This window comes from Calonectris borealis, chromosome 12 (assembly GCF_964195595.1).
Source record: "Calonectris borealis chromosome 12, bCalBor7.hap1.2, whole genome shotgun sequence".
NCBI lineage: Eukaryota > Metazoa > Chordata > Aves > Procellariiformes > Procellariidae > Calonectris > Calonectris borealis.
In genome coordinates, this window is record NC_134323.1 from 23,561,260 (window position 1) to 23,584,944 (window position 23,685).

At 41.3% G+C, this 23,685-nt stretch overlaps 1 protein-coding gene across 3 annotated transcripts in view; it reads left to right on the plus strand.

Moving 5' to 3' along the window:
• The window catches only part of AP1G1 (adaptor related protein complex 1 subunit gamma 1), a 54,780-nt gene that overhangs the window by 12,546 nt on the left and 18,549 nt on the right, over positions 1-23,685 (plus strand). For all 3 annotated transcript variants that reach the window (XM_075161735.1, XM_075161736.1, XM_075161737.1), the window contains exons 2-11: positions 5,785-5,988; positions 10,131-10,255; positions 12,746-12,887; positions 13,791-13,887; positions 16,176-16,252; positions 20,727-20,822; positions 21,326-21,406; positions 21,658-21,756; positions 22,156-22,211; positions 23,078-23,191. In XM_075161735.1, the coding sequence (XP_075017836.1) occupies positions 5,788-5,988; positions 10,131-10,255; positions 12,746-12,887; positions 13,791-13,887; positions 16,176-16,252; positions 20,727-20,822; positions 21,326-21,406; positions 21,658-21,756; positions 22,156-22,211; positions 23,078-23,191 (1,088 nt within the window). In that variant the 5' untranslated portion in view covers positions 5,785-5,787. The remainder of the gene's footprint in view (positions 1-5,784; positions 5,989-10,130; positions 10,256-12,745; positions 12,888-13,790; positions 13,888-16,175; positions 16,253-20,726; positions 20,823-21,325; positions 21,407-21,657; positions 21,757-22,155; positions 22,212-23,077; positions 23,192-23,685) is intronic.

Below are 23,685 nucleotides of genomic sequence, written 5' to 3' on the forward strand. Positions count from 1 at the left end.
CCACTATGACAGATTCAGAATAGAAACATGAACTTAAGCAGATGTTGTTATAAGGATTCATAGAATTTAGGAGGGGGTTGTTTTGTACCTTATTGCAGAATAACTTCCTAGGTAGACAAGCCTTGTGCGTTAAGTTTTATTTGGAGTTTCAGCTCTGAAGGCAGGCTCTAAAGATAGGCTTATGCAAACAAGTTTTTGGGATATGTAGTAAGGTATAATTAGCAGGAAGTTAACAAGCCTCCAGTGATAGCACACAGTTAATCTGTGTTTGTCCCTTTTCACTAGGAGTAAATTACCGCAGAGTAAAGCAACACAACCAGACAACAGCTAGGAAACAACTAGTACATGCTGTATTGGAACTCTAGCTTGCAATAATTAACTCTTGCCCAGTTACCTTAATTTCACATGCCATTTAAATCCATATTTTTAGTTGTTTTCATGTTCTTTTTTCTTTAATCGTTCTAAGTTACTCATTCTAAAATCTCCCAAGCAAACTATTCATAAGAGGCTTTTTGCAGGATTTTAGAAAAGTATTTTTCTCTCTTAGGGTAGGAAAAGTATTTTATTATGTGTGGATGGAGGGGATGCGGCAGAAAATGGATAGAACTAAACTACCTTTTATTCAAAAAGCTTTGAAAACTTCATGCTTCTGGCTGACTTACTGTATGAGGCTGGGGAGTTGTCCTTTTATTTTGAGGATGTGTATTTTGTTGCACTGGTGAAAAGAGTCTTCCAATTTGGCCAAATAATATTTGCAAAAATTATTTGTACGTGCTCCTTTGAGACTTGCACTTCAGCATCTGAAATCTCCAGAGACTCTGTACAATAGGTGTGTCTCAATGTACTGCTTCTAATGCTCTGCAGGGTTTTCATGTTCTGTTTGTCGTGATCCTACAATCTTTACTTGCTGCTGAAAGATCACAGTTCTACCACTAGTACTGTGAGCTGAAGAGCAGAGATCTGCATTAAGGGTTTAAAAACTCCATCCAACTAAAGGCTTCCCCAAGTGTGGATATGATGCTGTATGAGGAAGATCTTTTCAGTGTAGGAGCATTGCGAACTGCATTAAAAGAACATGACTGACACATTCAAAGGCCTTCTTTATTGTATGTTCAAATATTGTTCTGGAGATGGAGTTCTTACTTCCCCTTGACTATTTCTGTGATGCTTGTTAAAGCAGCATCTGAATCATAGTCAGCATTAATTTATTCATATCACAGTAATGTGAGGAAGTAGTATAAATTCATATGGAGAGGCAAGGCAAGACTAAGGATTAACATGTCCAATAATCTTGATCCTACATGTGTCAGCATTTTGGGCAGAGTTTCCTTATGCAGAAAGAACATCTCTGCTGTTCCATTTTCAAAATTGAATGCTTTGTGTCTCTGTAAATTCAAATTTTCTAGGTATGAAGATGAGGAACTGGAAAATGAGGGGTCTACATGGTTTGAGTGAAAAGACTTAGTGTTATGTATGAATTCTGTGGGAGACCAGATTTATAATCCAGACCTATAGAACTGCATTCAGCCGTCTTACTGTGAGGCCACCTTTACTCATTGTACGTGTATCTCTCTTTGCTTTTCTGCAACAAACAAGTCCCCTGCTAACTCTGTATGCTTCCCAGCCTGTCTCTCTGTGGTGTCATGCAAGCCAGTGCATCATCTGAATGCACATCTTCTTCTGATATGGCAGTGTTTAAAATTTATAACACGCTGTTTTGGGAGGACGGTGACCCAGACAAAATCTGTAGCAACTTTTTACAAGTTGGTGTGTTATCGGAATGGCTTAGTTATATTTGCAGTCTAACGTGGGTGAAAGAAGACTGTAGAGATGCTTGCATAGTCTGATCTCCCAGAAAATCAAAAGTCTGCTTTGGTGAGCATGAACTAAAAAGTTCAACTGTTGAACATAATTCTAAAATTTGGCCTTTGTTTGAGAGCCATTTTCCTCTTGAGGGATACTCAGAAGACTAAATTGCTCTGTAAGTCAGATGGCTCCATCAGTATTCTATCTGGTGATGTGAAACTACTTGGAGTTCGTGTAGAATATGCTTTTCTTGCATGCTCTTTTCATACCAGTGCCACCAGACAGTAATGTGGCAGGATCATAGAATCACAGAATGGTTTGGGTTGGAAGGGACGTTAAAGATCATCTAGTTCCAACCCCCCTGCCATGGGCAGGGACACCTTCCACGAGACCAGATCACTCAAAGTCCAGTCCAATCTGGCCTTGAACACTTCCAGGGATGGGGCATCCACAGCTTTTCTGGGCAACCTATTCCAGTGCCTCACCACCCTCATAGTGAAGAATTTCTTCCTTATGTCCAATCTAAATCTACCCTCGTTCAGTTTAAAGCCATTACCCCTTGTCCTATCACCACATGCCCTTGTAAAAAGTCCCCCTCCAGCTGTCTTGTAGGCCCCCTTCAGGTACTGGAAGGCTGCTGTAAGGTCTCCCTGGAGCCTCCTCTTCTCCAGGCTGAAGAACCCCAACTGTCTCAGCCTTTCTTCATAGAAGAGATGCTCCAGCCCTCTGATCATCTTTGTGGCCCTCCTCTGGACTCGTTCCAACAGGTCCATGTCCTTCTTATATTGGGGGCCCCAGAGCTGGATACAGTACTCCAGGTGGGGCCTCATGAGAGCGGAGTAGAGGGGGAGAATCCCCTCCCTTGACCTGCTGGTCACACTTCTTTTGATGCAGCCTGGGGTACGGTTGGCTTTTTGGGCTGCAAGTGCACATTGATGGGTCATGCTGAGCTTCTCATCAACCAACACCCCCAAGTCCTTCTCCTCAGGGCTGCTCTCAATCCATTCTCTGCCCAGCCTGTGTTTGTGTTTGGGATTGCCCCAACCCGTGTGCCTGACCTTGCACTTGGCCTTGTTGAACTTCATAACGTTTGCTCGGGCCCATCTCTCAAGCCTGTCACGGTCCCTCTGGATGGCATCCCTTCCCTCCAGCGTGTCAACCACACTACACAGTTTGGTGGCATCGGCAAAGTTGCTGAGGGTGCACTCAACCCCACTGTCCATGTCGCTGACAAAGGTGTTAAACATCGCCGGACCCCCTACCGACTCCTGAGGAACGTCATTGGTCTCCTCCACTTGGCCATCGAGCTGTTGACTGCAACTCTTTTTTGAGTGTGACCATCCAGCCAATTCCTTATCCACCAAGCGGTCCATCCATCAAATCCATGTCTCTCCAATTTAGAGACAAGGATGTCATGCGGGACAGTGTCAAATGCGTTGCACAAGTCCAGGTAGATGACATCAATTGCTCTTCCCTTATCCATCAACACTGTAACCCCATGGTAGAAGGCCACCAAATTTGTCAGGCACGATTTGCCCTTAGTGAAGCCATGTTGGCTGTCACCAATCATCTCCTTCTTTTCCATGTGCCTTAGCATAGTCTCCAGGAGGATCTGCTCTATGATCTTCCCAGGCACAGAGGTGAGACTGACTGGCCTGTAGTTCCCCGGGTCTTCCTTTTTTCCCTTTTTATTAATGAGGCTTATGTTTCCCCTTTTCCAGTCAGCGGAAACTTCACTGGACTGCCACGATTTTCAAATATGATGGATAGTGGCTTAGCAGCTTCATCTGCCAGTTGCCTCAGGACCTGTGGATGCATCTCATCAGGTCCCATGGACTTGTGCACCTTCTGGTTCCTTAGATGGTCTTGAATCTGATCTTCTCCTACAGTGGGCGGCTCTTCATTCTCCCAGTCCCCTGCCTTTGCCTTCTGCGACTTGGGCGGTGAGGCTTGAGCACTTACTGGTGAAGACTGGGGCGAAAAAGTCATGGAGTACCTGAGCCTTCTCCATATCCCGGTTAACAGGTCTTCTATTTTGTTCCAGAGAGGGCCCATATTTTCCCTAGTCTTCCTTTTATTCCTGACGTACCTATAGAAGCTTTTCTTGTTGCCCTTGACGTCCCTGGCCAGATTTAATTCTATCGGGGCTTTAGCTTTCCTAACCTGATCCCTGGCTGCTCGGACAATTTCTCTGTATTCCTCCCAGGCTACCTGTCCTTGCTTCCACCCTCTGTAGGCTTCCTTTTTGCATTTGAGTGTGTCCAGGAGCTCCTTGTTCATCCATGCAGGCCTCCTGGTGTTTTTGCCCAACTTCCTCTTTGTTGGGATGCATCGCTCCTGAGCTTGGAGGAGGTGATCCTTGAATATTAACCAGTTTTTTTGGATCCCTCTTCGCTCCAGGGCTTTATCCCATGGTACTCTACCAAGCAGATTCCTGAAGAGGCCAAAGTCTGCTCTGCTGAAGTCCAGGGTAGTGAGCTTGCTGTGCACCCTCCTTGGTGCCCTAAGGATCTTGAACTCCACCATATCATGGTCACTGCAGCAAAGGCTGCACATTCCCCACCAGCACCTCCTTGTTGGTGAGAACAAGGTCCAGCATAGCACCTCTCCTCGTTGGTTCCTCTATCACTTGGAGAAGAAAGTCATCAACGCATTCCAGGAACCTCCCAAATTGCTTATACCCTGCTGTGTTGTCCCTCCAACAGATATCGGGGTCGTTGAAGTCCCCCATGAGGACCAGGGCTTGTGAATGTGAGGTTGCTCCTATCTGTCTATAGAGGACCTCATCTGCTCAGTCTTCCTGGTCGGGTGGCCTGTAGCAGACCCCCACCGTAATGTCACCTGTCCCTGCCCTCCCTTTAATCCTGACCCATGAGCTCTCGATCAGCTCCTCATCCATCCCCACGCGGAGCTCCATGCACTCCAGCTGGTCATTGACATAGAGAGCGACACCCCCTCCTTGTCTCCCCTTCCTGTCCTTCCTAAAGAGCCTGTGTCCTTCCATTCCAACACTCCAGTCATAGGAGCCATCCCACCATGTCTCCATGATGCCAAGAAGATCGTAGCCCTGCAGGTGTGTGCACGTATCTAACTCCTCTTGTTTATTCCCCATCCTACGTGTGTTTGCATAGAGGCATTTAAGTAATTTCCCCGATGAAGCTGACTTACTGGCTGGAGTTCCTTTGTGCTGCTCTTCAGGTGCTCTCCTGCTGACCCGTGATCCTCTCCAGGCTCTGGAGATCTGTTGCTGGCACTGGCATCAAAACTGGTAGGAGTGGGATGGATTGAGGTTCCCCTCCCCCAGCAACTTTAGTTTAAGATTGTTTGCTTTAGAAAGGATTGTTCTGTTTGGTGTGTAATAAAGGGACTGTGTCAACTTGATTTATTTATTTTTAAAAGAAGATTCTCTGAAATATCCACACAGCTAGGATTACTCTTCCATCTGCTTTTTTTTTTCTGCTGACTTTCACGCTTCTAAGAAGGAAGTGTGTATGGCACAAGTTTGCAGGATTTTTGAAGCATGGCTATCTGAAACATTGGTATGAAATCTTGTGCAAGTTATTAAACAGCATTGCTTTTTGTGAAGGATTTCTGTCACAAGTTACGATTTTGGGATCAACTCTCTTTGGAGCCTGACTTTTCTGGATAGAGGCAGATGATGTGAATAGGACAGCATACCTTGCAGAGTGCCATTTCTGCCTGTTTCAGATGGGGAGTCGTGTTATGTTCACCTGACAGCTAACTCAAAGCATAGCAATTCCTGTTTCTAATGTTCTGGAAAAACAAATGTGAGGTACAATGAATTCATCTGGTTTTTAAGTTTACTTTTAACCATGCTACTGAAACAGTCTGCATTTTCTTAATTCTTCTACTTATATAATCGTAGGGTGAGAAAGGAAAAAAAAGATGTGAAAGTGTGAGACCATTATGAAGCCTTTAGGTACAGTACAAGGTTTACAGATCTCTTTCTTCTCCCAGAGGATGCCAGCCCCTATCAGACTGCGGGAGTTGATCCGGACCATCCGGACAGCAAGAACCCAGGCAGAAGAGCGTGAGATGATCCAAAAGGAATGTGCTGCTATCCGGTCATCCTTCCGAGAGGAAGATAACACATACCGATGCAGAAATGTGGCAAAGCTGCTGTATATGCACATGCTGGGATACCCTGCACATTTTGGACAGGTAGGTCAGAGTTCAATGTTTGCTGTGCTGTATGCATATGCCAGTCTGCTTTGTGTGTTTTGGGCACATTGACTTGTTCAGAGCATTCCTAGCTGCACTTTTGCTGTCTGCTCTTTGGGATGTTTTGAGGTCCGTCTTCACATATGTTCCGAACCTGCATTAGTTAGTTTTGACTTTGTTAGTGAGATCTGCTGTTTGAACACTTACATATTTTGTTATGAAACTTAGGGTTAATCTGCTTTTGCCAGACTATCTGCTTCTCACCACCCATGTTTCTGCAGAGCAGTAGTTCTTAAACCACAGTCCAGTACATATGGATATTTCTATATGGGTTCAAAACAGCACTTTTTGGAGTTCTGTGTCTGATGGAAAATACCAGATGCTTCAAAGGAGGTTCTATACCCTTGTCCTTCTAAAGCAATCTATTCTAGGCAGATAAGAGCTGGTCTGTTCCCAGCAATAAGAAACTGGTGTTCCTTATCCCCATTTTAGTGAGGTGACTTGGAGAATGCTGGTATGAGTTTTCCATCTCTTGGCTTATTTTTGACATGCTATTTTTGACACAAGTGGATTGTGGAAAAGGGAGACAGGAAGATGGGAGTTCTTGATATACAAGATGTTCTTCAAGTTGAGCTTTGCTTAGTCGTTGGGCCATAGTCTGTTTTGCTTAGAAGTCAGTAAGTGTCCTGTTAGTAGTAATGTAACCTAGGCCTTCCATAAAGCTAAATAAAAAGTCAGTTAAATTGTTATATCCCTTAAAATAGCTTCATCTCTTGGAAGTCTGTCCGTTCATGATTGGATTTACCAATCCTGACATGTCTCACTGAAATAGTAAACTCCAAACCACTGAAATCAAATTCCAAATAGTCTTAGTGTTAGACAGTGAGTCTGGGCTATGCTATTGCATATAAAGGGCATAATCTTACTTCTAGATCATTGGATTCTTCTCACAGGATAATTAGTTGTTGCATAAGAGCAAGTGAATTTGTGTATGATCCCGTTCTTAACACTTCACACAGCCAGGCTCCCTGGTGCAAGAGAGAAACTTCCTGTCACAAAAATTAAGGCTAAGTATCTAAGAGCTGCAAGAAGAATGAAAAGTGTTACAGATAAGTGTCATGTAGAATTTCTACATTAGACCTATGTTAGGAGCATGTTTAAATTTTATTGGGGTTATTTTATCTTGTCACTCAAGTATTTAATCCCATATATGGAAAATTAGACCAGATATCTAATAATTTTTCAGTTTCTGCTTTGGTCAGTAATGGTAAATTACCTCTTCACTCTCAGTGGAAGAAGGATAAAACAGATTATTCAATATCTATTATTGCTGGGATTGCTACATCTCAGACAGAAGCATCTATGCTGACTATTTTGGGAACAGAGTACTTCATTTGATGGCCTTGGTTCTCATGTAGTTTATCAGCTGCGCTTTCAGGAAGGGATAGGGCCCGAGGCTAAGAAGGGATTTTAACAAATATTCTCCAAGTGAGTAAGTTGTGGACCTTTTCATGTCCTGAATGCTTATAACTGGAAGGAGTCTTTCAAAGTGCTAATGTTGTGTAGGTGGAGTACAGTTTGTGTGAGTTGGGGACCTGTTGAAGACACATGCTGTTCCAGCAGTGGAGTCTTGTAGGTAGACAGTCCAGCATTGTAGAAAGGAAGTTTCTGAGAGTGACAGGATAAATACGCAGGAAATATATGTTTTGGTGAAAAACAGAAGAGAGGCTGGGTTAGACAGTCTCTCTTAAAGATGTAAGCAGACATCTAACTTCAACTAACAGTGTAGATGGGGTAACCCATAATAAAAGAGAATTTAGAGAAGGTGTCAGAAGTAGTGGATGGTTGATCTACTTCTTTCCAAGCCAGGGATCCTCAACTTTGACCCAGGATATCTTGTACAGAAATATGAGCATGAGCACCATATTTAGCCAGTGCATGCTGAGGTGCACTGGATGGCAGGCTGTCTCTTGAGCGTGTGCAAAGGCCATTTGTGCAAGTTTAGAAGGTGTCAGGCAGCCTGGGCAAATGGTCAAATAGCTTTATTATTATTGTCATTATTTCTACTTGCAAAAAAATTCCAGCTGGAAGAGTGACTATGTCGGTAAAAGCTTGGGTAAGTTGTAGTCAGGCTATATGCCTGTATCATATCCAGCTTTACTAATGTATCTGTTACAGTACCGATGTAGCAGATTTTAATTGTTCCTTTGAATGAAATGAATATAATGGCATCAAGATTTCTTCCACTAATTAGACCTAGTAAGAGGTTCAGCTGATCATGTTTCTCAGTATTGCTGTGCATGAAGCTAGTTTGCATGTATTTGTATACAAGTGAAACAAGAACTCGTCAGCCCTTCACGGGGTAAATTTCAATAATATCTTTCAAATTCAAAAGTGCTAGAAATATATCTTATAGTATCTGTTGCAGTCATTAGTTTCCTTCTGCTTTTTCTTAGTCGTTTGTCTTCTGCCTTTGTCGGCTCTTACACTGTAGCTTAGATGTCATCAATTCTACATTGCATTTTTGTAGAGAGTTGTATAAGAAAGTTCCTTGTAAATTTGGGGAAGAAAGTTGGTTCAGAGGTGCATTATTATCTTACAGAAAGCACTGGAAATATAAGAGGTCAATATCTAGTGTTCTGTACCTTATTCCTGGTTGATCTTGCCCATTTGTGCAAGTTCAGTTACCCTTGTGGATGACTGATCTTATTGTTCAGAGGTGTTTCTTTATTCTAGATTTTCAGCCCCTTTAAACCTAGCAAATTGAATTCGCTTTCTTTCAAGCTTCTTGTTACCAGTTTGTCACCCTGCACTAGCTGAGTGTTCATGTGACAACTTCTTGCATAGTTGTATGTTCTGATGCCATGCAGTTGTGAGAACTTGTCAGTGGCTAGGCCATAGCACTTAGTTTCTCTGGCACTTCAACTTTAATTTTCTTATCAGTATCCTGTACAACTTTACCCTCCTGATGTGTGTGTGCTTCTTGCATCTCACCTGTGTCTGTTGCCCTGCTCAAGCTTCCCTGTAGTTAGGGACCATGAAAAACTTTTCATGATGCCCTGTATTTTTGTCTGTGCATGCCCCCTTTACTTCCTTTAAAATGCTTCTTTTGCAAGCTTTGTCTGACCCCGCCTTAAACCCATTGTGTATGCTTACTTGCTGCCCCAGCTAATTTGTAAAACAGACTTATGGGATGTGTTTGTAAGGGATAGGTGTCTCACCTGTTTTGAGAAGCCATTTTTGCTACTTCCTGTCTGGAAAGTAGAGATTGATTATACCTGATTAGTTATCTGTTAGAAAAAAATATTGTAGTGCATAGTAGTGTCAGAATATCTCTGTGGTTGATGTATTTTTTTGCAGTAAGAAAGCATTAAGTTTGAAAATTAGCAATTAAATTCTTAATCCGCTGAGTGCAAGTGGCAGCTATGTGTGTTATCTTAGGGATCTCCTTTATGCTATTGAACACAGTTGACCTTTCTACATGGTGAAAGGGAAGCTTGTAGTGGCTACAATGCATATGATTTTAGTCAAACTTCAGGTGTTTAAATAGGGATTACAGAGCAGCACAAAAACTTACCTATCTCTGACTGTATCTAAGGTTTACCTAGCTGGCAAGTTAGTTACAAATTGTAATAAAAAAAACTGGTTTTGACAACTTAACTTACAGAGCATTGATCCTCGCTCTGGTAGGTAGATGGACCCATTTAAGCCTGATTCAGAAGTTTCCAGTGCATATCAAACATGATGCATGATCTAGATTTCCAGATCTTTACTATTTTGTTTTTAATGATGGATCTCTTGTTTTTATAAATATGTTATCTTTTGCTTTTGTGATCTGACATAAACACACATATCTGGTATATTTGAGGTCGTGGAAGGCCAGCAGTGTCTGGCTACTTCAAGATGCAGGAGCTGCTAATGACTTTCCTGCTGGCTTGCTGGGAGCTTTGGGCAGGTCATTTAACCTTTCTTTGTTTTCCATATCACCAAAGTGGGAATAAAATATACTTTTTAAAATGCATTCTGAGAGACTTAAATGAGTAAACATCAAAATTCAAACTGTTTCTCCTCTAGCTAAGAAGTAGTTTAAGCTAATTCTGTCTTTTTTTTTTCTTTTTTTCCTTTTTTTTTTTTTTTTCCAGTTGGAGTGCCTCAAGCTCATTGCCTCTCAGAAATTCACAGACAAGCGCATTGGGTATTTAGGTGCCATGTTGCTGCTGGATGAGAGACAGGATGTCCATCTTCTTATGACCAATTGCATCAAGAAGTAAGGGTACCACCTCTCTCTCCATCAACACATGCTTTGAGGTTTCAGGATCTGAAAGTACACTCCTGACAGTGATATTTTGAGTACTTTAGTTTTTTTCCCTTGTGTTAGAAAACTGGTATCTTCAATTTGTTGTATGCTGTTGACCGTACAAGACTGTTCTAGTATTGTATTATATTGGATGATCCTGTCTAGCTTCCTTAGAGGGAAGAGAATATAAAATTGCATTGGTCCTGAAGAGGTATATGTGGCAAACAACGCTTCATGTAACTACTGTTACAGAATGGTAGTATGTGTTTCTGGAGGTCGTGTTAAGGTAAATAAAATCAAGAAGATAAAATGACCACAGTAAGCTGCTCAGCCAGTTCAGAAGACCTCTAATTGTTGTAAAGAATTCTCTTCCATTTCTGTAGATTAGTTATCTTCCAGCGTGCAGTAGGAAAGAGCCAGGTGAGCAGTAATGCAGCATCAATAAAGGTGCATGCACCTTTTACATATGATTAAATCAGGATGTTTTTAGAACACTGTTAAAACTTTGTAGACTGGACTGGCCATAGTATGTAAGTGTCATGTATATTGCTGCAGCCATGTTGTCCTGTGTTTGTTTACTTGACTTCTGCTGACGAGCTCTGAAGAGTCATCTGACTTAAAGGATCAAGGCTGTGTATCCTAACAGTCCTGATGAATGGTTTTCCTTGGAAGCAAGGCAGCAACTTGGGATGTGCTGTCTGCTTGGCATCTTGCTGAAATCAGACAAGAGGGGATGGGAAATAATCTTTTTTTTTTTTTACTTTTTTTCTCTCAGCAAAATGCTGTTAAACTGGGACTGTTTTACATTATAGTTTAGTAGATGATGGTTGGTGTATTTCCAATAACACTCCTTTTCAAGATGGATGGAACCAGGAGCAGAACAACTGGGTTCTAGTTGATTTATCCAAATGCCTACTTGGTTGTGTGTGGTGTGTCTGTTTTTATTATTATTTACTTTTAGAACATAAGCCTCCCAGATATTAGCAAGTAAAGTATTGATCTTCTGTTAGACTGTGGCCTCAAAGTGCTTGGAAAGAAACTTGATAAAACTGCAGGCCTGAGGATCTGCTAACTTTGGACCTAGTGTCCAGGAGAGAAGAAACATTTGGCTAAAGATTTTTTCATTGAAATGTCATACCTGTGAGGCTCTTCCATTAGAACCAGGCTGCTAGGCTAACACCACTTTTGATTGTTTATGCTAAAATGAATTTGTGTGGTAAGGGTGTAGTGAATTTGAACTGGAAATGGATCAGACTGAAGCTGAGCAAAACTGGTGGATTGTTTATTGCTTTCTCCTTTGGCTTCTGTATCTACCACTTTGTCTTGCTTTTATCTAGACATAAAGGTATTTGATTTATGACATTGTCTTTCATTATTTTATAGCAAGACCTAGATTTTTGATACAAAAAAAAGCGAGCACCCTTATGAAGCATGTACTTGCTATACACACAGCTTTATATAGCTGCCAAAAATTTGTTAAAGGAAGGAAACAAATACCCACCCATTTAGTGGCATGTGCTGTCTGTTACTTCATCTGCATGTTGCCGTAGCTGCTTGATGTTACAACCAGAATACTGCCTCTTGCTTTTCTGCACGTTGTGCGCATCTGGTTACGTACCACTTGTTTCCCCTGCTCTCCCATCATGCAGTCCCCAGTTCCCCTTGCCTCCCAAACCAGGAACCTTATTTTTTACTTTCTTCAACATCGAATCCTGGACACTGGTGACATGAATACCAAGTAGTCTGGTGGAAAAGTAGTGTAGAAATCAGTTTTAAAGACTGTTGGGATTGCCATGTGGAAGCTATATTGTCTTGTACTTAGTGTGACATTGGTAGCCTCATGAATAGTATCTACTGTTAGGTGGTTTAACTTCTTATTGACTGCTTCCTTAGGCATATGAATAGTTAGGATTGCTAAACAAAATTCCTGTATGGATTATTTTCAGGGTGTGCAAGTGGTAGGGTTTGTGGTTTTTACTCAGGATAGATGATATTTTTACATAGATTTTTATATACTGTTTGGTTTGTAAATGCAGAAGCTAAAGCCTGTCCTAGAACATGTTTAAACTGGGACAACCCACAGAGTCATTGCAGGACTGTACTTCATGTTAGGTTCTTTTCTGCATGCAAGTTCCAAAACACAACGTTTTGTCTTTACTTTAGAAGCTTAATGGAATTATGTGTGGTCTTCCCTCTTCTCAGCTCAATCCCTAGATACCTACCTGATAGTTTTAACCAAGTATTTTATCTTTATAATTGAGGATTCTAAGCAGAAGTAGTAGCAAACCTTATGGTACATGCACTGAAAGCTGCTATTGCTCCTAAGTCATGCTGAGAATCTGTGGAGTTCTTCTGGGCCATGTGTGCAGCTGATTAGATGACTGTAGATATAGATGCCTTTTTTTATGTGTTCAGGTTCTTTGTGTGCATGCTGATTGGCTTTTTTTTGTTCTTTTACAGTGACCTTAATCACAGCACGCAATATGTGCAGGGGCTGGCACTCTGCACTCTTGGCTGCATGGGCTCCTCAGAAATGTGCAGAGACCTTGCAGGAGAGGTGGAAAAGCTCCTCAAAACTTCCAACTCCTATCTTAGGAAGAAGGTACTTCAGGGAACTTTTGCATACTTTGTTATGGATTAAAACTCAAGATTGATCCGATACCGTGCTAATATCTGGAATTCTAGATGGCTTGGATCACACTGGCTGAGTATTTTCCCAGTGTGCAAGATGGATAGAGCTCAAAACTTCCTGTCTATCTGTAGCAGGAATGTGTGTAAGCCTCTAAAAGACAAGCCTCTAACAGGTGAGGCAGTTGTTTCTATTTTGATACTCTCTACCTTAAGGTTATTGATGGTAATGTGAACACCTGCCTGTTCACAGACATTAACTCCAAACTTCTAGTCATCAGTTTTATTTCTATTTCTCAGATAAGTCCAGGGAAACTTTGGTCATTAACAGTGCAGGCTGATATCTGAAGATTTGAACCTATTTGATCTCTTCTGTGGATGGTGATTACAGTAGTATGTGAGATAGAAAGGTTAAGGGCTTGAAACAGGCAAACAATTATAAACTGTCTCGTTTCCATAGCAAGTGTGCCATAGCATCTGCAAAGTGTAATCACCCTTGTTCTTTTAAATTTATTTTGTTGTTAAGTCTTGGGGAGGGTGGGAAGCAGTAAGATTTAGGAAGAGATGCATTGTTACTTCTTTGTCTAGTGCTGGATCTAGAGAGAGATTGGAGAGAAAGCAATGCTAAGAGGTATTGCTGTATTCTGGGAAGAGGCCTTTAGTGCACTTGATTCTCAAGCAGCTGCAAAGAATAGTGTCTCCTGTTGCTTCTGCACCCTAGAAGAAGTAGGCAATTTTTTTGCAGTATACTTTTGTTTTTCATAGGACCCATCACCTGCATGAGGAAGTTATTTTGTGGGGAAGGAGATGATATTCAAGGGAGAGAAAATGTATCGTCATTACAGTATGTACTAATAGAGCTGTTTTTCCTGTACAGGCAGCATTGTGCGCTGTTCATGTTATTAGAAAGGTGCCTGAACTCATGGAGATGTTCCTGCCAGCCACCAAAAACTTGCTGAATGAGAAGAACCACGGTAATATCTGAGACTCTACTTAGCAAGGCTATGCCATTCTTTACGGGATGGTGCACTTGCTACCTAAGCCTTTTGTTTGGAAGGAACTTTTGAGGTGTATTTGTATGATTTGTTTCTTCCCATTTCTATGCAGTGAAAACCAATGTCATTCAGAAGGAAGGGATGTGTACGACTCTGCTAGTCAGCAGGACTTTTACATGGCATAGGTGACAAAAGGAACTCTTTCACTGTTTTTTGATACACTTCAGAGAGGGTAGAGTGGGAAGGTGTGTGATTTTTATCCAATACACTGCCTAAAGGGACTCTAAAGTGCACTTTTTAGGTTTTTTTTTTGTCTTCTGTTAGCATAGCATTATAGGATTCTCTGACATCATTTTAGCAGGCATTCCCAGGGCTGAGATATCTACATCACTGTCAGGAAGGAGTCTTTCTTCAGTGCTGTTTTTCAACAGAACTACATCATAAAGCAGATTCTCACTTTAATAGTCTTTTGTGAGATTATTCTGTTTTAATGCATTTCCTTGCACAAGCACTTCTAGAAAATTGTTTAAAGAGAAATACTAATATTAACACCTTGACTAGTTTGTATCAAGCCTAGTGCTCACTTCGCAAATTCTTAGTCCTGTGGCACATCTGCAATGAGCATATGCCCTAAGAAAATAGGTGGGTGTACTAGGAGTTCTACAGTAGACTTTTGCAGTGCTGAAAACCCATTACAGGGAGAAGTTCTGTCTCAAGACAGGGTAGTTGTAACTGCCAACAGTACTTACGGGCCACAGTAGCTTCCTGAGAATCTATTGTTTCCTTTTTTTTTTTTTTTTCTTGCTGCATGTGTTGTGTAAACCTTTGAGGTACAGGACAGTTTGCACGTAGAATGTAGTTCGTGTGTGTGCAGCTAGTTTATCTTGATTTAAAATGTGATGATCAGAACATTTAGACCAGGCACTGCTTCAAATAGGCAATGGTCTGTAAGACTCGTTGTCAGTAAGTGATGCCTACATGATCCAGCTTGGTAGCATGAGATCCTCTGTGTTTGTCTTATGCAACCCTGAAAGGCTGAGAGCTGTTCTGTTCCCTCTTTAAAGATGGGAGTGCTCCTTTTCAGGCAGAGAATTGAGTCTAGGTTCACCTGAATTCAAGAACCGGATCATCCATTCTGTTTTCCTCATCCTTAAAAATCAGCATCTCCTTTCCAGCAGTCTTAGCTATGGGCTTTGTGTTGAGCTTTCTCTGAAGCAGAATATATATGAAACCCTTTTACCAGCCTCTTGGGAGGTTCGGTGATAAGTACGCAGTGTTAGCTTTAAGAAAGCTGTGACACAAGCTTTATAGATAGATATTTATGTACTTCAAACCAGATTTTGGATAGAACCTGCAATAGGTCAGAAAGGTGCATAGCTTGTGGAATATAAATGTCATCTTCTTTGTAGAAAACGTTGCTTATTAAGCAGGCTTCTAGTCTCTGAGTCAGGAGCTCTCCAGTACAGACTTAACAGCTACAGAAAATGAATAACTGAAAAAGTTAGCATCTGAGAAGGATTGCTGTGTTACAGCCAGATGCAGATGTAAAATAATGCCCATTGTTGAAGTTTCATGCTTTAAAAGGCTGTATCTCATTAACAAGTTATCTAGCATTGACATCTAGTTAAATGGTTTGTAACTGACATGCCTTTTCTAACTGTTTTCAGAGACACTTTGACTGGGTTTCATTAAGGCAGGGCACACAGCAGCTGGCTGCCAATGCGCAGACACCAGCTTGACCAAGCAGTCTACTATAGTCTTTCTCTAGGCTGAGTTCTGAGACCTTCTGAGGAAGGCCAAATTCAGGTCACATAAGGTTGGCTAGGGTACCCAAATCAGAAGAGAAAATCGGGAAGTGTGAGGAACCCAACACCTCTAATGCAGTTAATACATAATGTCCTTCTAGAGTCTTATGTTTGCATAGAATGGTTTGGGTTGGAAGGGACCTTAAAGATCATCTAGTCCAACTATGTCTGTTACCATCTGACTGTATATTTACTGTGCAAGGTTCTGCAGACAAAGTCCAATTTCTCTCCTCCTTTGGCCTTTAGTTGCAGCTTTAAGACATGAGCACATTGCTCTCTGTTTTCCCTTGGGCACAGCTGCAAGTGCAAATGTAGTTTGGGGGAGATACGTTGGATTCAAGAAGAATTTTTTTTTTTTTATGATTTCCTGTTGTTTCCTTATGATCTTTGTCACACGTCTGGAGCCAATGAAATTATGTTAAATGTAGATACTTTTTTCTTCCCCCTCCCCCTCACCTTTAGGTGTTCTTCACACATCAGTTGTCCTCCTCACAGAGATGTGTGAGAGGAGCCCAGACATGCTTGCACACTTTAGAAAGGTAAGTGTGAACCGATAATATTGCAGAGTTAATATTCATGGTTTTGTGTGTGGTGGGTTGGGTTTTGGTGGGGTTTTTTTGTTTTGGGTTTGTTTTTTTTTTTTTTTTAATTTTACCAATGCATCCTCTTAGTCTCCCTAGTGAAAGCAATGTGCACATCTTTTAATGAAATCCTTGCAACTATTTGGGTGAAGAATTTAACGATACTGTCTGCTTGTTATCAAAATTTTTTTAAAAAAATCATTAAATTTGGGAATTTTGTGTGTATCTAGCCCTAATCCCCTTCAATAAGTTGGTATGTTATAAAACATCAGTCTTAAGACTGTGCAGTATGCTAAAGTTAGATTTAAAGTGTCCCCTGTGATGTTCCCTTAGCGTTTTTTTCCACTCTTTGTAGCTAATTGCATAGTGACATTGTGTTGTGGTTTAACCCCAGCCAGCAAAAATAAACGCCACGCAGCCGCTCGATCACCCCCCCCCCGGTGGGATTGGGGAGAGAATTGGGAGGGCACAAGTAGGAAAGCTCCCGGGTTGAGATAAAAACAGTTTAATAATTGAAATAAAACTAAGTAGAACAGTAATAATAACAGTGAGAACAATAACAGAATACACAAAGCAGGCAATGCACAACAGAACCGCTCGCCGACCGCGTGTCACGAACAGGGGCGAGCCCCCCCCCACACCTGGTTTTTATACTGAGCATGATGTCACATGGTATAGAATACCCCATTGGCCAGCTGGGTCCACCACCCCGGCTGTGCTCCCCCCTCCCGGTGCAAGCATCACCCAGCAACAGCCAAAGCATCAATGGGCCATCAACGCTCCTTTCACACCGAACCCAAAACACAGCACACCCCCCAAGCTACTGGGAAGAAAGTTAACCCTGTCCCAGCTGGAACCAGGACACATTGGAATAACGAATGTATTAAATCATAAACATAAAGAGACAAAGATGAAAAACTGAGGCTTATACCAACATGCCTTAACCACAGCCACACAATTTTATAAACTTGGGACAAAAATACCAATGGAAGTTCTAGTTCTGTAGATACCTCATCTCTGATGCATGCTATATTACATCATTTTCCATTTTAACTTAAGGGTTTGAGAGTCAATGTCACTCTTCCTCCTCTGGTTAGGAATGTTTGCTTCTCCTCTCCTCCCCTTCCCCCCAGCACAAACTTCCTTAAGCTGTTTGCTATAATTTACTGTGCAGTATTATTGCCATATGAAAGACTACCAATAGAAGGACATCTGAAAATTGCATTGATTATGTCATTCTGACTTCTTGGTCAAAGAAGGAGAAATTGAACAAAGCTGCTAGAACAGAACTGGTCGTTTGCTCCTCTGAAAAGTCTTAAAGGTGCTTATTTATTTGCGTGCCCAGTTTACTGTTCTTCCTTGGCTTGTCTGTATCATTAGGGATTTCAAAGAGTACATCCTTCGATGCATCTTAGCATTTTGGCATGCATCTTCCCTTGCCCTGATTGTATATATCAAAGCAGAAATGAAAGTGGGACTAGGGTTCATCTTGAAGGTAGCCATTCCTGCTACTAATTGCTCAGTTAAGATGATAGTTGTGGGAAAAGAGAGAAGAGATGGGTCCACAATATTTAGGTATTAGGTACATTCTTTTCTAGCTATCTCTTGTTGTTTATGCTGTAAATGGTATAACATTGATCTGTCCCTAATGCCTGCTTCGTCTGTTTTGTCCCTTTTGTCTGTTTGGAATCCTGCTGTGTGTTAGAATGAAAAGGTAAGAGTTAATTCTTCTAGATGGTGCATGCTTGCATTGAATGTGTAGATGTTTGTCTCTTGTGAGGCAGTGCTTTTTAATGCCACATTTGTGATTGATGCCACATGCTTAGATCAATTGTACTTGTCTAATGCTTTTCGTGTGCTTGTCTGGTCTTGTCACTAAATCCCTATACCCATGGCAGCCCTGAATCTCAGTTGTGGCCTTCTCCAAACATGAATCTGCTTTCCTCAAGTGCTGTCTCATTTGAGGAATACTTGAGGGAATTTTTTGTGCCTATGCAAACTGTAGCCCTGGGCTTTCTTCTTATCACAAGCTGGGCTTTGTGTTTTGCCTGAATCATGGGGCAACTGTGGGTGATTCCCAAAAGGGAGCAGGAGAGACAGTTACTTAGCCACATGTAAGTGGGCTTACTGTGCTGCAAAGAACTACTGAGTACAGCTGCATTGCTGATATTTTTCATGGGTGTAGTTTGACTATAGAAGATTAGGGGGGTGGCCCTCAACCGATCTCCATGGCTGTAATATTTCCCTTTGTCCTGTCCTCAGTCCTGATAACTCTTGCATGTTAGAAGGCAAAGAAAATGTCAATCGGGGTTCCAGGAATGCTCTAGCAGGTCACTCCACTTGTCTGTTACTCTGTCTTGAGGGAAGATGTTGCAGCATCCTTTGGTTTCCTCTTTAAGGCAGGTAATAGGAAATTCATGGTTCCTTTTGTTTGTGTGTTTTATGAAATGCACGTTTTTCAGAGGAGTATGTAATTCCTGAAGAGCAAAGGTAGGAATAAAAAGAGATGATGGGGAAACTCGGTTGGTTTTCTTCTTGCACTGTACCACAAGTGTACAGGACTTTAGTCCGAAAAACGTTGCCCATTTAGTATGTCCACATGCAACTGTGGTGCTCTGTAAGTCACGTTGTGCTTTTGGCACCTTCTACTACTACCTGTCCTGAATCTGAAGCACCATGTTGATTTGATGTTGTCAGAAGTGGCAACTTTACTATAAGCAATCTCTGATCTGGTAAAAATTTAGTGTGCCTGCAATCCCTGACTCATAGTAGGCATACGTGAATGCAGGAGCCAGCTCATCTCAAGAACAGGAAAACTTGTTAAGTCTTAAGGATGAATCGTTGGGAAGGATTTCGTAGAGAACATTTTGATAAACTGTAATTCTCATGCGTGGAGTTGAGAGAAAGAATGATGCTGTCCTGGTGCTAGCCATGCTTCAGGAATGAAAAATCCACTTAGTGCAGCTACCGTAACACCTCTGTCTAGTTTGTCACCTCATCTCCAGCCAGTGTCTGGATTATTTTAATAATACCAGCACTGAGAGGGATAGAAGAACCTTTTCTATGGAAGAAATAAAGCTTGTAGAGATCTACATCTCTATGTCATCCACCAGGAGTGGTTTTTCTCTTACAGTTCCATGAAAATTAGTCCAGTTTCTATCTTTCAACCTTAAGATTTTTCATAGGATGTGTTGGAAATGAGCTTCCATTTCATCCCTGAGACTATTTTGTTACTCATAGCTACTATGAAGGTTTTTGGAGATAAATAATAAGTTTGTTATAGCTTGTGTGCTTTAATGATTGGCTTATTTACCACGTTCTGCCCTAAACTGATTGCTTGCTCGGCATGTGTGAGATACTACAGAGAAATTCTATTATGTTGCTCAGAGTTGCCCTGACAAATGAAGTGCATCGCTAGAGATCCCTAAGATGGAGGGAGTTGAATCAAACTTTTGCAAATAGGTAGCATTTCTTCAAAGCTGTGTACAAATCTTGAAAGATAACTTATTCCTATGGGTAAATGCCTACTGAGAGACCAGTGCCATCAACATCTGAGGAATCTGAACTGCTTCTGAAAGTTTTTTAGCCTGCATTGTTGGAAAGAAACTTTAAAATATGAGCAGTGTAAGTTGATACGATTTTGTGCTCCCAAATCTGGCATAGTAGCAGTGCTTCCATCAGTTTCTCTGCTGTTATGCAGAATCCTTCTAACAGCAGTGAAGCAAAGAATTTGGTCAGTTTAGTGTTGCTGCTCCTGCCGAGAAGTCTGGGATGAAAAGGAGGAAAATAGACTCTGGAGCTACTTGCAGGGAAGTAGTAGTCTAACAATAGAGCTCTGGGGGAAGGCTGGAGGGAAATCCATTCTCTACCTTATTTGGAAACTCTTGGAGGGGAAGCAGATCACAAAGCTTTTCTTTCTAGAAGCTAAGTTGGATGGAATGTCAAACTTAAAGGAATTGTTAATAATTTACTCTAATCATAGCAGTACAGTATTGAAAAGATCAAAACTCTTGGCTATGCCTGATGCTTCCATGGAGATGTATGCTAAAAATGAGTTAGGAGCCCCGATGTAAAGGCCCCAAGCGAAGTCCTGGAATTATACCATTTTAATAGTCCCAGCACATCCCCTTTTCATGAAGAGAAGAAAAGTTGATATTTCCTCTCAGATCTCAACTGCCAAGCTCTGATAGATTTAGTACTTTAAAAATACAATATGGTGCTCAGGTTCCAGCTTAACTGTTTCTAGTTGTGCCTTAGCTAAGCTGTAGGTATTCATATGACATCAGCTCCAGATATGGAGGTTGAACTTTGTGGAAGAATCCATAGACTGACTTGCTTTCAAATACAAGATTTGTTCTTGGACCTGTACTTCGAAGCTGGCGGGGAGGGGGGAAGGAACAACACCCTAATAGGACAACTCTCTTCTTCACAGCTTGTTCCCCAATTAGTTCGTATTCTGAAGAACCTTATCATGTCTGGATATTCACCAGAGCATGATGTGTCTGGGATCAGTGACCCCTTTTTGCAGGTAAGAGCTGATGCAAGCAATAATTGATAGCTTTAATTCTAGTACTGTGTTTTGAGACTTAGATATGGTGAGGTGGTTACCTGAGGGCAGCTGTGTTGATTTTAAGACTTTGTGACTCTGTTAGAACTGATTGTGCAAATGCTGTTCATCTACCTTAGTGAAAAACACCTGCCTTAGTTTAAACAGCAGTTGTAGTGCCTTATCATATTATGTGCAGTTGTGACAAAAGGGAAAAGCAGCAACATGTGTTGGTCTTGCAAGGCTGTGCCTGGTGGATAGTGGGGGTACTCTTAACAATTCTGGCTAGCGGGAAGAAAGTGAGCACAGCATAAGCCTGTTCTTGTTGGTAAAGGTCTTATTAAGGATAAGCATTGTGCTTAGGAATGGAAATCAGCAGCTTGTTTTGCTTCTTTGCCACTCCTCAGGAAATATACTGGCCATTTGTAAAACATGTAAAACACTGCCATCCAATGAGATTTTCTTTGCTTTATTTTGTCAAATAGGTACGAATCCTGCGGTTATTAAGAATTCTAGGGCGAAATGATGATGATTCTAGTGAAGCAATGAATGATATACTTGCACAGGTGAGGTCTGCAAGGTTGATGAGCAGCTTAAACTTTCTCTTTTGGTTTCTTAATAATTTGGATACGGCAGCAGTGGTGAGGATACAGCTGGTTGCTATGCTGGGTTGAATTTTGCTGCAAGAGAGACATGTTCATAGGTGTGATGCTTGTTTGCTAGAGATTGGTTAGTTTCACTGCCTGTTCTACAGAACAGCACAAAGGGGATCTGTTTTGGATGCGTTGGAGTTGCTTATTTTGTTTCTTTTCTCCAGGTTGCCACTAATACAGAAACAAGTAAAAATGTGGGAAATGCCATTCTCTATGAAACTGTGCTGACTATTATGGACATAAAATCTGAGAGTGGACTGAGAGTAAGTTGCGTTCGCTATGGCCTTTTTTTTTCTAGGCTTGTAGAGTAATTCGTGTAGAGGACATGAAGCAAAGTTGTTTCACCCAAACATAGCTCTGCAGTTGGCTCTAGATAAGACTGTAGCCTTTTCAGAAAGTGGTGTTTGTGGTTTTTAAAAAATAACAAAAATAAAAAAGGAAAACTTCCTGCAGATTGTGTTCCCTTGGGTGCAGGAGAGAGCCTGTGCTGTGTTTGTCTTAGTTTTTCCTCTGCTTAGTCAGCTTCTAGAGTTCTTTATGTTATACTTTTGGCCAAGAACCGCAATAGTAGCTTTGACACGTTGCCTTTAAAATCATCTTGAAACAATGAAGATGACCAGCAGCCTTTTTTGATCACTGACTTTCCCTAACTCTTTCTGCAGGTGTTAGCCATTAACATCCTAGGCCGTTTCTTATTAAACAACGACAAAAATATTAGGTAAGTTGTATGAAGTGTGTTTTGGCAACACTCAGTTTAAAAATGTGTGAGAAGCAATTACACAAAGATTATGCTGAAGCAGAGCTTTCCAGGAGACCATATTGGGAAGTTCTGTTGTTGGGGTTAGTATGACTGTCTAGCTTTCTTCTTTCTTGGTGCATTCTTTTCTCTGTGAAAATCTTAACTGTGGCCCTGCCCTTCTTAGTTGATGAGTCGGGTGTATGATCTAATTCTTAACATGTGATTTCTTAATCTAGTTAAGTGTTTTTCCCAATAACCTGTGAATCTCCTGTCTTGTCCCAGCTGGTCTGTGGTGACACTCAAATCAGAGTTGGCATTGGATATCTGACAAATCAGGCAAAGACTGTGGTTTTTCTGATTGTGTGCTGTTGGCAACAAGGAAGTTGTGCTTTGGTCACTATGAATCTGAACACGGAATTGCTGCAACTGCTAGAATTAAATCCCATCTCTAGGCATTTTAATTGCAAATCACGGTATAGGTGGAAGACTCTAGCCTTGGAATTGCCACTCATGCTAGTTTGAGTATATGATCTGCGGAGGTCTAATCTTTAATTGCCTTGTCTTTTCAAAATCTTCATGAAGACTGGACAACTAACATGAGCCCAGGAATTGGGACAGGTGCTTGTCTGGATAGCAGGATATTGTTAGGCATGTTACAGTTCAGTATGGTAACTCACCTTTGAAGGTAGGCCAGGCAGTCCCCTGGAAGATTACCATTAGTTACTGAGTACAGGAAAACTCTGTTATGTTGCAAAATAAGACTAAGTTTTGGGGGGTGTGAGTGTCTGTGCATAGAAATTAAATGCCTACTGTGAACTATTTATTACCGTATGTCCTTATCCCAGATATGTAGCTTTGACATCATTGTTGAAAACTGTGCAGACAGACCATAATGCAGTACAGCGGCATAGAAGCACGATTGTGGACTGCCTGAAGGATCTGGATGTCTCCATTAAAAGGTAATTGAAATATCAATGAAATAGACTCTCAAGGTTGACAGCCTATGGAAAGTGAGCAGGGCATAGGGGAAAATGACAATAATCTTTGGGAACTGCAAGTGAGACTAGTATTAATGCATAGTATGGTTCATACTACAAAGAAGGTAATGAAGATGTGCAGCCACCTTATCCGGGAAGCTGCTTTTACATTTTATGCATCTTGGATTGGAAAAAAAGATTTTTCTGTTTGCCTGAATTTTTCCAAAATGGAGTCAATGGAGATCAGGTTGTGTGCTCACAACAAGACGGAAAGCCTCTATAAAAGTATGATCCTGATCAAAGCTACTCTGACATGCTGTGTATTGCTTTTCTTTCCCAGACGAACAGGCAGTTCCAGGTTGTCTTGGAGCAGTGTTAAGCCATTGAAATAATGTACTCGAGTTTAAATTTGGTCAGGCAGCGGTAGAATTCAGACTTGATTGTTCAAATAATTTGCTTAGAAATCACGTCACGTT